Source organism: Aphelocoma coerulescens, chromosome 2 (genome assembly GCF_041296385.1).
Source record: "Aphelocoma coerulescens isolate FSJ_1873_10779 chromosome 2, UR_Acoe_1.0, whole genome shotgun sequence".
Classification (NCBI taxonomy): Eukaryota; Metazoa; Chordata; class Aves; order Passeriformes; family Corvidae; genus Aphelocoma; species Aphelocoma coerulescens.
The window spans coordinates 21,684,167-21,697,438 of NC_091015.1; the positions used below are offsets into that span (position 1 = coordinate 21,684,167).

General features: G+C 44.2%; 2 protein-coding genes across 6 annotated transcripts; one reads left to right on the top strand and one right to left on the bottom strand.

Annotated features, from left to right (window-relative positions):
• Positions 1-7: 7 nt before the first annotated feature.
• Positions 8-3,428, bottom strand: RPP38 (ribonuclease P/MRP subunit p38). Of its 5 annotated transcripts, none has more exons than XM_069006749.1 (3): positions 3,372-3,428; positions 2,963-3,101; positions 8-1,050 (listed from the first exon to the last, which is right to left on the bottom strand). In XM_069006749.1, exon 3 carries the CDS (start codon positions 1,021-1,023, stop codon positions 181-183), a length of 843 nt encoding a protein of 280 aa, XP_068862850.1. In that variant the 5' UTR covers positions 1,024-1,050; positions 2,963-3,101; positions 3,372-3,428; the 3' UTR covers positions 8-180. The 5 variants fall into 5 exon arrangements, with proteins under 5 accessions (XP_068862850.1, XP_068862848.1, XP_068862851.1 ...); XM_069006747.1 differs by having other exon boundaries at positions 3,056-3,104; positions 3,372-3,423; XM_069006750.1 differs by having other exon boundaries at positions 2,963-3,104; positions 3,372-3,407.
• Positions 3,429-3,694: 266 nt separating this feature from the next.
• Positions 3,695-12,857, top strand: ACBD7 (acyl-CoA binding domain containing 7). The gene is made up of 5 exons (XM_069006752.1): positions 3,695-4,004; positions 4,760-5,065; positions 12,405-12,522; positions 12,624-12,686; positions 12,774-12,857. The coding sequence occupies exons 2-5, from the start codon at positions 5,054-5,056 to the stop codon at positions 12,845-12,847; spliced, it is 267 nt and encodes an 88-aa protein (XP_068862853.1). The 5' UTR covers positions 3,695-4,004; positions 4,760-5,053; the 3' UTR covers positions 12,848-12,857.
• Positions 12,858-13,272: the final 415 nt, after the last annotated feature.

Sequence of the window (13,272 nt, forward strand, 5' to 3'; positions counted from 1 at the left end):
ACTCAAGTCGCAGTAATATTCTTTATTAAAGCAGAAAATACCTCAGCCAAACACAACATAAAGTCCACCTTGTATTCAAGAGCTTTACACTGTAAAGTATAAAAGAATTGTTCAGTTAGAACTGTACTCCATTCTGCATTTAAAAAATCAGTTTAATGGAAAGAACCAAACTAAAATCAGTTACGCTGAAAAAGCCTTTTTCTTTTTGCGAGGCGGTTTCTTTATCTTATCGGGATTTGGGACAAGTTTCTTGATTTTCAAAGGCTGCAAAATTACATTTGAAAGATCAGGCTGATTGCTTTCCTTCTGCTTCTGACTTGTGAGCTCATCCCCCAGCACCTCCGCAAGCTCTTCGGGTTCCAGATTTTCTGAAGAGTCTGTATCTGCATAAGCCATGGATTCTTCAGTTCTGTACTGAAACCAGGGCACTTCCAAAGCTGGTATCTTTGGAATTATTGCTGCTATTGCTTCAGTGAATTTGTCGGACTGCTTTTTGAAGCCGAGTGCTAAAATGGATGTGAGGCCAAGAAGGGGCGCAATGGTCTCGCTGAGCCGCGGCACCTGCCCTGCCGGCGTGGCGCGGCTTGCGCTCAGCTCGATCAGGTGCGTCGTGATCATGGCAGGTTTGGCAGACTTGCACACCAGCAAGAGAAGAAGTTCATTTTTTTCCAATGCTTTTGTAACTTCATTAACTCCAATAGCAAGCTGTCTTCTGATACTTACGTCAGTCCATCCTGGTTTTTGTTGGTGGCTTTCTGTCTCCTCTTTAGGGAGTTCATTGGTGCCAGCATCACACTTTCTTTCTGTTTGTTTTTTTGTAAGGGAACGTTTTTTCTTTCTTGGACTCTCAATCTTTTTAAGTCCAATATGTTTAATCCTTTCTTCTAAGGTCTCTAGTATAAAATGCATATCTTCTCCATCTATGGTTTTCCATTGGAAAACAAAGGGGTTATCTAGGCATGTTTTTACAGTGGTTTTCTTTGCTTTCCGAAGTGTTGCCGTCCCTTGCTGAATTACAGACATCCTGAGGTGGTTCTGTGTTTTGTCACCCTAAGGAAGAAAGAGGAAGACCTTAGTTCCAATACTGTACTGTGTGCTGTGGACATTGTTACCAGAAGCTTCTTCTGGGAATGCAGAAGTGAAACATCCTATGTCAGTGATACTAGCATCTGTCAACCTCCTCACACTGGCACCAATCCTTCACACGTCTTCCACAGGGCAGGTGTGGAGCTGCTTTTTTTTTTTTTTTTAATAAATAGCTGGACAGGACAGTAAGACCACAGCAGTGACAACAGACCCTTACAAAGCTGAAAAGCAGCTGGAGGTATTACAGATGTAAAAGAACCCACTAATCCAACCAAACAACCCATCCCCAGAATCACAGGTTGATGGCCCACTCCATTTTCAGTGTTGAACAGCTGCATTGTCCCCCATGACATGGGAGGAAAAAAAAAGGCAAAAAAAAAATCTGAAGCACAACATGAAACGAGCTCCTGAATTTATTTAGGATTTTTAGAAATTTGTCTCTTCAGTCCATGCCTTTGTGTTTTTCTCTATTTGGAAGGCATGATAGTAACTTGCAGACTCTTACTAATTTATGCTTTCAGGGAAGGAAGGCAATCCCCTACATGCCTCCGAAAGTTCAGAAGGGGTCTTCTGTGTCACCTGGACCTTGCCTTTAGGGATGAGAAAAATTGAACAGGAATGGAGAAAGTGTAATTGTTTTTGCTCTGATTGATCTAGTCCAGAGTAGCAGTGAAGACATAAAGTCAAGCCTGGTGACGTCCCTGGTAAATTGCAAAGCCCCCATGCTCCTGCTTGGGAACTAGTAATATCTTCATTGTTGCACAGGCAACCTTACAGAATAAGAGCAGTTCAGGTTTGTAATCAGGGGAAACATGACATGACTCCCTCCTAGGTTTCCTAGTTACCCAAGCAGGCATACAGATTGCATTTATGTACAGCTCATGAACATCTCAAGGCTGCCACCCAAAAGATACCATTCTGCTGCTCATACCTGTGTACTGGTAGTGAGCTACCTTGCTATAAAAAGACAAACACCATCTTCACACAAGTGTGCTGCCATCAAGCAACATCTGTCTGGACAGATTTTCACTCAGTAAACTTGTCTGGAGGACAGCAGGAGAAAGATGCACACAGTGTGATTCTGGGGGTGGTCTACGAGTTGGACCAGAAGGCCCAGGAGTTGGATTTGATGATCCTTGTGAATTCTGTCCAACTCAGGATAGTCTATATTCTATCATTCCACCTTGAACAAAGTTGTATCAATGCAATGTGAACCGTTACCCAAAATAAGAGTCAAAACCAGTGAAGGAGTTTCCAGAGAACAGTAAAACTGAGGATTCCAAAATACAAAAAAGCACTGTGGCACTCTTGAGTATTCTCAGAATAATCTGTGAAATGCCCTGGGCCACCTTAGCAATGGTCCATCCAACCCAGTTATCTGCCTCCAACAGAAGAAACTGGAGAAACCATCTGGGGAGGACAGGGCTGGCATTCCCCTCAGCTCCCAAGCACCCAGAATGGTTGCATCTGGGATATAATAATAAAAATGTGCCAACTTAACCTATCAGTCCTTTATGGAGCTATCATTTATGCAGTTATCTAATCCCTTTTGCTTACCATCACAGCGGCAACAACCAAAAAGTGAACACAACTAAAGAATGGAAATAACCACAAGAATTCTTACATACGACCGAGTTAGAATGGAAGCTTGTGATTGATTAAAAAAAAATGAGCTCTGGGTTACTGCTTTTAAAAGCTTTCAATTAGGGATGCTCTGATGACCTGTGACAAAATCAGCAGCAGACTTGTGCACGAGGAAAGAAACATGGAACATGTTCACAGTTCAAAGATTACGTTTTTCTCTTCAAAATGGGCACTCCTGAGAAAAACAAGCGTGCAGGAATAAGGAAACAGAGCAACAAGTGAAAAAACAAACACTGAGTTCCTCCAGCTCGCACCACCGTCGCGGCCCCCTCGCTTCCTGCGGAAAGGAGATCGGGAAAACACCGGCCACGTCACCGCCAGGAACCTTCTCCAGCCGCTTCCGCTGCAGAGCGCTCCGCGGGCTCCTCCAGCTGCTGGCAACAGGGAAACGCGGGTTAAGCACGGCCCCCAGCACGATGCGCTGCAGCCGCCGCCGGGTCGCTGTGGCGGGGCCTCCGCCGGGACCGCAGCACCCGCTTCCCGGACCGCCGCATCCCGGGCCGCCGCCGCCCCCCACCCGCTGAGCAGCTGCGGGCCGGACCGGGCCCAGACGGCCAGGGGAGCGCGGCGGCCTCCGGCTGCCCGACCGCGGGGCCCAGGCCGCAACCGCGCCGCGTCCGCTGGCACAGAGCCGGCCCTACCTCGGCCACCCCGCGCTCCGGGAACGCGCCGCGGGCCGCACCCCGGTCCCGCTCCGCCCTCAGCCCCGCTCCGCCCCCCGGCTCCGCTGCGCCCCTGGTCAGGCTCCGCTCCGCCCTCGGCCCCGCTCCGCCCCCGGTCTGGTCCCGCCCCGCCCTCGCCCCCGCTCCGCCCCCGCTCCGCCCCCGCTCCGCCCCCGCTCCGCCCTCCGGCCGCGGCTGGGGGGTGTCCGGAGCGGGCCGGGCAGGAGCCGCGCGGGCGTGGCGGGGGCGGAGGGGGCGCTGGGCTGCTCGGGCGGGTCCCGCGGTGGCGGCCGGACGGGCGGTGCCCGGGCTGCGCTCGGGGCCGCAGCGGGACGCGGCCGTAGCGTTGGTGCAAAGCAGCGTTAAAGCGCTGCTGCCGGGGGCCTGCCCTTGTCGCCGTAGGCTCACTACTGGCGTTCCCGGGGCTCGAGCGCTCCCGAAAATTGGCGTATAGGCGATGGCAGACCTGCTTCGTCGTATATCAGCTAACAAAGTCAGGGCCAGGTGACGGGGTGCTTCACAGGGACTTGACAGCCACAGGGGCGTCCCTTGCTGCAGTGCAATGTGCGCCGTGCTGTGCTCGGACATTGTGTTCTGTGACTGAGCAGACAGGTAAGGGCTGGTTCCTTTCAGTGGTTCCCACAATCTGCCCCAAGCCTTTAATAAATCTTCACAAGCACGTTCAGTTTACACATTCGCCGTACTGCACAGCATGACAGCCTCTTGGCCATGAAAGAGCAGAGCTTCTTCGCCAGGACACAGGTGCTTCAGAGATGTTTTCAATTTTTTTTTTTTAATCTTCTTCTATTTACTGAAATTTATTTGGTTTGTTTTCTCGTTAATTCCTGACTTAATTTAAGCTGGACTTGTTTCCCCTCAAATTACTCTTTTTGCATGGTTTTATGGAAGTTAGTGGGTTAAAAAATGCAGAAGTACCTAGTATTGTGATCAAACAATGCTCAGGGAATGGGGAACATAAATGTATAGGGGCATGAATATAAATAATTTATTCATTGATACAATAGAGATGGATTTTTTTTTTCTTCAATGGTTACCTTTGTAGGGTAGTTTGTCAATTAATTTAACATTCTTTTTATTCTGTACTTAGTAGACCAAATTAAAAACCAGCATTCACAGTGTATTTTGTGTGTGTAGCCACTTGTGTGAGGTATCCTTGGAATGACCCACATGTTTTTCATAGCTGCAGCTGAAGGATGAGAGGTCCCAGGTTGGCTGGGCATGGACAGGGGCAGGGGCTGCGGCAGAGGTAACAGTTCCAATAACTGGGCTGGTTGCAGTTCAAATCACTCAAGAAATTCCTTTTTCAAACAAACGGCTTGGGAACCTTTCTGTATCACTGCTCTCAGCCTGGTGGCCTAATCCTCGGTGGTGTGGAAACGAGCTCAGGCTTTCAGCGGAAAGGACTGGCGGCTTAATGCTCCTGCCCCCAGCGCGCCTTCCCCGGCGCTTGTCGCCGCTCAGTTGTCGCGGCGGGTCCCGGGGGCGCGGCGGGAGCGAGTCCCTGGGGCGGCCGAGCTGAGGTCACTGGGACCGTCCCAGCGCCACCGCGACCGCGCCACCGGAGCCGAGGGGCAGACGCGCCGCGTCCCCGCCCGAGAAGAGAGAGAGAGAGGCCGTTCCCTGCGCATCCTCGCAGCATCATGGCTCTCCAGGTACGCACTTCTGCATCTGTGAGACAAAGACGAGAGGAGAGGGATGAACTGTCCGTCTGTGTAATGCCGTGCTGGAGACTGCGGTATTTCTTCAGCATAAGGATTTTTACTGCAAAATCAAGGTTACCTTGCGGCAAGGGAAATTTGCCTAAACCCTTGACGGTTAAATAGTGCGTTACTTTTCACAAGTGGAGGGTGAGAAGCGTGCTGGTTAATTTGAACTATTTCATAGGTCATGTAATATTTTGGAGCCTTACCTGTTCAGAGCATGCGTGAATTATTTTTCTTTAGGTGTGCATCCGAGTTTGCTAGGACTGAGTTAGGCATGAAAAGGCAGGTACATGAGCTGGTTACTTGGAGCTATTAAAGGAGGAGGGAAACTTCTAATACTGATGCAGTGTTATATGTGCATTTGGGAAGCATAAACAATTTTTAAGGAAGAGGTGTGGTTTTTTTAGGGTGTATGCATCTTTGGACTGGTACATTTTGATGGGCTTGTTTTGGTTAGAGAGCTTCTACTTTCCTACCTTCTGGCTAGAGAGAGAGCTTCCTTTTACCTTCTCTCTGATCGTAGCTTTAAATAGCTGTTGAGGAAATTATTGCTGGCTTTTAGCCTCCTACCTTTGTGGGAAACTATGAATACTTCCCTTGTCTCGGCCATGCCCTGATGGATTAAGCTGTTTTTCTTCTTTAGGCTTTCCTATTATCCCTTTCACTTCAAGATTTGCAAGCTCTTTTATTCCTGTCTCATTATGTCTATCTCCGCTTAGTTAGTGTGCATTTTGCAAAGGGTGAGCAGCACAATGCTCTGACCTAGATGCAGGGAGTGCGCTGCCAGCAGCTTAGCAATTTTCTTCTGAGCTGCAATTATGTTGAATAGCACAGAGGTTTCATTGTGCTGTATTCCAGCTAAGAAGAAATCCATTTCTTCAGTAGACTGCCAAATCCCAAACGTAACGACACCTTTGCTTAATTAATGATCGCTGAAATTACAGTTTGTTTTAATCTGCCTTGAATCCACTCTAGAATTTATTAGCCTGATGATTAAGCAATTAGCCATAAATCATTATAAGAAAGAGCTGAATGCAGTATGACATGCCGTTCCATAGCTGTATAGTTACACTTCCACATAGAAATCAGTGGTTGAAATTTTAAGATACCATACTCATTCTGCATTAGACATTACAGAGCTTTTCTGTTCACATTGGTTTGGTTGACAGCTACTAACCATATCCATAAATTTATTGAATCTAGCTGTATGGGCATGAGGACAAATGAATAAAATAATGTTCTCATTAGTGAGGCTGTAAAATATTTATAAGTTTTGCAAACTGTTAAAATATTTGCTGTAAATGAGAATTCATTCAAGCTTTTTTCTTTGTAAAAAGGGAGTATCTGATAATAGTCTGATAATTTGTGCTTTTATCTTTAATGCACGTGTATGTTTATGTCTCTATTTTATGTATATATTTTTATGCTTTTTATTTGAGGAGTTAAAGGGAATTTTATTGGCACATGATTAAAAGGAAATTATATTTTTACAGGCTGCTCATAAGCATGTTGTGTAAGCAGGCAAATCCTAAGCAACAGTTTCTGCAGAATGATTCGCTAGAGGGGAATGAAGAAAGAAATGTTTAGTATTTAGATTTCATGTCTGCACATTTCTTGCTCTGTAAGATATGCATTTGCAAATTTTTAAACTATCTTGTGATATTTTCCTATAGATGCAAATAGAATAAAAAATATAGGAAGATAAGGTTATTAACTTAATGGTGTCCTTAATTTTTTATCTTCTGTCTTGTACAATATAACAGGGCTTCTGGTTCATTCTTACTGTGAAGTTGTCATGATTTAACACCACCCAGCAAATACATACCATGCAGTCACTTGTTCACACCCCCTTCACCTACAGTGGGGTGGGGAGGAGAAATGGGGGCAGGGGGGAAGAAAAGGGGGAGAAAGCAAAAACTCATGGGCTAAGATTAGTTTAGTAATTAAAAAAAAGTAAAATATAATACTGTGATAGTAGTAATGAGAAAGAGCAAGCATGTGCAATTAAACCCAGGAGAAACAAGTGTTGCACAATACAATTGCTCACTACCCACTGAGCAAGGCCAAGCCCATTCCTGAGCAGCGATCTGTCCCTCTCTCTCTGTCCCAGTTTATACACTGGGCATGACATTCTGTGGTGTGGAATATCCCTTTGGCCAGTTTGGTCAGCTGTCCCAGCTGTGTTCCCCCCCTTCTCCAGCTTCTTGTGCAGCTCCTCAATTTCAGAGCATGAGACACTGAAAAGTCCTTGGCTCAGTGCAAGCACTACTCAGCAACAACCAAAACGTAACAGTGTGTTATCAACATTATTCTCATCCTGAATCCAAAACACTGCTCTGTACCAGGTACTATGGAGAAAATGAACTCTACCCTGACAAAACCACGACAGAAGTTTAGATCAGAAAACAACTCCAGACTTGTGAAAGATTTCCACAGATTTGAATGGTCCTTGTACGTCAGTGCTGGCAGAGGCTCACATGCAGTAGTAACTTTTTTAAGCAGTGTGGCAACCTAGGTATGGTTTATTATTGATACGTATTTTAAATCTTAACAGTTAACAGAGCATAAATCCTGCTTTTGTTTGCATGTGTGTGGATAATATTAAGAGGTGTCTGTGATGAAGGAGTCAGTGATAGATGTAGTCAAGAACATCACCTTTCTGATATTTGGATTAATAATTAAATACTTATTTTAATAAAATTGTACCAATAAAAAAACCTTGAGCGGTAGTCATCACATTTATTTTTGTAAGTAAATGTACATCCCTTTTATACATCTGAACCAACAGTGTGACTTTAAATGCTTTAAGGAGTGTCAAATATGTACTGTTCCAGTTTCTTTTGACCACTATTTTTAACTCATTGGTAAGGTAGTTTGTATTGCTGATTTTTGTTTCCCCTCGTTAAATGCCTCTCCATTATAAATGCTGTACATCTATTAAAAATACTGTTGTTAGTGTATAGCAGTTTTTGTGTAATTAGTCTTGTCTTGCTACCTTAGTACAAAACTCCCTCATATCCTAATGCTGCAGTGTCTGGAACACTGCACAGCAGTGTGGCACAGCTGGAGTGACTCAGGGGTAGGCTGGGATGTAATTCAGAGCATGTGAGTTCCTCTGCAATCCCCATGTCCTTGCCTCTTCCCTTTATGCTGAGCATAAAGTGGAACAGGCCTGTTTTCATGGAAGGATAAGGCACCTGACTGTCAAGGCATACAGTGAGATAAAAAGTCCTGTGAGCAGTCTCACAGCGACTGTGAGTTCAGACTCCTGCTTATGGCAGTGTGTCTGTCCCCTCCCTTCTCCCAGGCTGAAGGCACCCACGCTGTACCTAAGACACATGGCAAGGTGCTTCTACCCCAAGCCCTGAATTCTCTCCCTGTACTGGTGTGACTTCCAGGCCTCAAACACGTGGGTTCACCATTCTGGGTTTGCTGCTGAAAGGAAGAATAGCGTTTATGGCCCTCAGCAATTTCTGATGAAAAATTAAAAATGAGCCTAACATCTGAACTTGTTGAAGCATTTCAGGTGGTTGTAGGAAATCCAGGAACAGTTGCTGTGCAGAAGGATACCAAAAGACAATACAGCATAAGAAGAAAAATAAAGATTCCAAGGCTTTCATGAAAGCAAATATTAATATTCCAAAAAAAAATTGCTGAGAAGGAATGCTGCAAGGCCATTTCAACATTATTGATTCAGCTTTTATATGTAGCCTAGAGCACACAATTTTGGTTTATCTAAATTACATATAACATATATACATAGCACATGAACATATTCTGAGCCTTTTGGTTTTTTATTCTAGAAAAATCCTGTATTTTTTTCAGCACTCTCAAATACTTGGTTGGTTAAAAAAAACCTACAGTGTTCTTAAAAGAAATCAGACACAAAAAGTTGGACTTAAAGCTTCATGTTTTTCTGTGGTTCTATGGTATAGTTGCATTGTAGTAACATTGAGAATTATTTTTATTAAAACAGGAACAAACTACTTAAGTAGTTACATGTGTCAGTATATAAAGTTGTAGATATAAGAATATAATTTGGAAGTAATTTAATCTAGAATTTAGTACAGAAACTGTCAAATCATATACTTTATTGAATGACCAAGTGTCAGATCTTTAAGAAGACAAATGGCACTTGGAATCTGGCTAATTCTCAGAAGGATTGTTACATTCAAAATAGAACAGCAGCATTTCTCAGACTTAAAACAGTCCTTACCAATTTTAGCACACCAGTTGGTCTCTGTACTCCTCCATCCACTAGTGGGCGTTTGGTTCAGGGAGGTCCTGGTGGGAATCTCCCATAAACTTTTGCTTGTCAGTTACGAAAACACTGAGGTCCTCACTGAGTAGGAAGATTATTTGTTAAAAAGCATCTGCACTGCTGCAGGATTTTTGTCTTTTCCTTTCATTGCACTTTAAGGGTGCTATGACCTGACAGACCTAGAGATGTGTACTGTCATCATGAATCCTTCTCATCTCGTGTTCTGTCAATCTACAGCTGCAGTTTAAAGAATGTTCAATATTTAATTGCTGTTTTGCAGGGAGGTAGAATGCCCTTTTAATCACACATAATGATTTTTTAAAAACATTCCTTTTAAATGCACCTCTCTGCCTGCTGCTCCTTGTTGTAACTCTGGTGTTACAGATGTACATCCTCTTGTGGCGAGCCCTTTTGTTCTTAGAATACTTGTGCTTTCCCTTCGTGAGTTTCATATAGCAATTCAAAATTTGCAAAAAATTAGAAATTACTCAGAATTTTGTTTCTGGGGAATCTCATTAGCCAAACTAAATTTCCAGACCAAAATAAAAAGTGAATTCCATCTCAGGAGGTAGCGGTGACTCATTTGGTGGTAGAGTGGCCAAGTTTCTGTGCAGGAAACTGCAGTGCACTCAGCTACCTGACTTCCCCCTGTTTTTGCCTGCTGCTCCTGCCTTAATGCAGCCACCAGCTGGTGTGTCCTTACATTAATGAATAGGTAGTTTCATGATTCCAGGAAGGGGCCTTTCTGTGAGGAAAGATGCATGAACATCACTCTCTAATTGAATTATTATTCATTTTTCCTTCTTAAATTTAAAAACAGAAATAACCTTTCTCTTGTACTTTCTCTCTGTTTAAATACAAAATGCTATAGTGAACCAAGCTCTCATTCATATTTGCTTATTTTCATCACTTGGTCCACCCAGCACAGTCACTTCCCAAGGAGAAAGGCATCAGTTAAGGAGACAAACATGCATTAGGTTTTCCTATTAAAAAAAAATCAAATCTTTCCTGTAACTAAAGGGAAAGGTGGTATAAAGAAGCACAGTACAGACTTCTGGGGTAATGCCAGGATGTGTGATTTAAACAGAGCTGCAGCACTCATGCCGAAATCATTGCTGATTTTCACAAAACTTTTAAGCTGGGGTAGTGGGTTGATGCTGGCCAGATGCCAGGCACCCACCAAGGCCACTCTCTCACTCTCTTCTGCAGATGGACAGAGGAGAGAAAATTTAACAAAGGGTTCATGAGTTGAGGTATGGACAGGTAGAGTTTGCTCATCAAATACCATCAAGGACAAAACAGGCTCAACTAAGAGACATAAAGTTAATTCACTGCTAACAAAATCAGAGCAGGATCATAAGAAGTAAAATAAGCCCTTAAAAACACCTTCCCCCAACCTCTCCCTCCTTCTCAGCTCTACCTCCTACCCCAGCAGCACAAGGAGACAGGGAATGGGGGTTATGGTCAGTTCATCACCCGTGGCTTCTCCCACTGCTCAGGGAGAGGAGTCCTTCCCCTGCTGCACCATGGGGTCCCTCCCACGGGAGACAGTTCTTCCCAAACTTCTCCAACGTGACTTCATCTCACGAGCAACAGTTCCCTGTGACCTGCTGCGACACGAGTCCATCCCATGGGCAACAGTCCTCCCAAAACTACTGCAGCATGGGTCATTCTTCCATGGGGTGCAGTCCTCCAAGGACAGGCTGCTCCAGCCTGGGAACAGGGCCCCTCTCTCCATGGGTCTCCCACAGGGTTACAGTCTCCTCCCAGGCATCCACAGGCTCCAGCGTGGGGCTCCTCCATGGGCTGTGGGTGGGTCCCTGCATCCCCACGGCCCTCCATGGGCTGCAGGGGCACAGCTGCTTCACCACGGTCATCACCACGGCCTGCAGAGGAATCTCGGCTGCGGAGCCTGGAACACCTCCTCCCCCTCCTTCTCCACTGACCTTGGTGTCTGCAGAGTTGTTCTTCTCACACGTTCTCACTCTGCTCTTCTCTAGTCATAATTAAAACCGCAACATAACTTTTGTTTATCTTTCTTCTTGAAGTTGTTTTCACAGAGGCGTTACCACCTAATCAGCCCAGCCTTGGCCAGCAACACATCCATCTTTGGCTCAGCTGGACATTTTGGAAGCTTCTGGCAGCTTCTCATGGAAGCCACCCCTGTAACCCCCCCCCACTACCAAAACCCAGGCCATGCAAAACCAATACAGCTGGTTTTGTACATATTAAATACATGTGCAGGATACACTGTGTTTCTGCAAACACAGATCCAACTTAAAAGCTAAAATAATTGTTGAAACCAGCATACAGCATATTAAAGTTGTTGTAGCTTTTTGCATTAGAGTAGTGCAGTGACCTGATGGGTCTGTGGTCACTGTATGAAATCTGTCTCTGAAATGTCCTGGGCAGGAAACAGAACCCCAAACCTTAGCCTGAGACCTGCTTTATAGAGAGAATGGCTACAGCCTCAGGTTGATGTGTGTACTTCACAGTGATGAAAGGAGTAAATTTACACTTAACTCTGGTGCTCTCCTGTGTTTCAGAGTTGGGTGTGGAAGGTGGTCCTGGCAGTAGCTCATCTCCTTGAGGTTCCTCTGTGCCAGCTGTTGGTCACCTACTTCCCTGTCAGCAGAGCAGTGGAAATGGAGGGTGAACTGGGCAGTAGCCCTCAAGAGAGGATTTGAGCTCCCCCACTTGAGCCAACACAGTGCAGGCAGGGCCAAAAGGGTTCAGAGATTACTGTGGGGTGTAAAGTTCAGTGAATGCCTTCATACCTGCAGTGTGACTGTAAAAGACAAATAGACCACATAAATTGTGGAGGCTGCTTGCCCCTATCAGCCATGCAAGCCTATACCCCCTTCTAACAATATACACATTTATGAAGCTTCCTTCATGGGAAAAAGCCTTGTCTGACCACTAAACCCAAGTGAGTAATTGAGAATATCTAATGATACTGTGTCTTATACCTCATGTTTTAAATACACCCCTTCCAAAGAGAGCTAACACTTTCTGTTCTTTCATCAGGCTGACTTTGATGGTGCTGCAGAAGATGTAAAAAAATTAAAAACAAGACCAACTGATGAAGAACTGAAGGAACTATATGGATTGTACAAACAGGCCACTGTTGGAGATATTAATATTGGTATTACTATGTATACTTCACATTTACTCACATATCTTGATAGTCAAGCTAATGTTATGTAAATCTGCATGATAACCAAAGCTATGCATTTATTTTGGCAGACTGTCCAGGAATGCTAGATTTGAAAGGCAAAGCCAAATGGGAAGCATGGAACCTGAAAAAAGGTGTTACACCAATTAAATTTACATCCTGTAGTCAAGTTTATAGGATGACAAATGAGGAAAAATAATGACTCCTACTTTTCTTTGCAGGTTTATCAAAGGAGGATGCCATGAATGCCTACATCTCTAAAGCAAGAGCAATGGTAGAAAAGTATGGGATCTAGAATATTCAAAATAATTCCCACTACTAATTAACTCTTCAGTAGCTAATGAACTAACTGTTGAGAAAAATGCAATACTAACTTCTTATTGTGTAGTCTGATACTAATATATTTTAAGCATAAGCTGTTTGACTGTAAAGGGTATTTCCATATATAATATATTTTTAGCTTGTATCTTAATCTAAATAAATTTGAACTGAATAAATTAAGCCTTCTGTGAGAATTGTGGATTTTTTTGGGTATTAAATTATATTTAGCATTCTGACAGGAGCAGAAAAACAGAGAAGCTCTAACAGTAAAATAACATAGGCATAATTGTTTTGCAAACAAAGTTTTGGAATAAAGTGAAGAGTTTGTACACATGCAAGAGAAGGGGGAGAAGACGAAACCTTTTTTAAGACCCAAAGCCATTGTTTGTTTTCAAAAAA

Coding starts and splice junctions, on each gene's coding strand:
- RPP38 (XM_069006749.1), bottom strand. CDS start 1,023: ATGTCTGTAATTCAGCAAGGGACGGCAACACTTCGGAAAGCAAAGAAA.
- ACBD7 (XM_069006752.1), top strand. Junction 12,523..12,623: donor TGTTGGAGATATTAATATTG/GTATTACTATGT, acceptor TTATTTTGGCAG/ACTGTCCAGGAATGCTAGAT. Junction 12,687..12,773: donor AGCATGGAACCTGAAAAAAG/GTGTTACACCAA, acceptor TTTTCTTTGCAG/GTTTATCAAAGGAGGATGCC.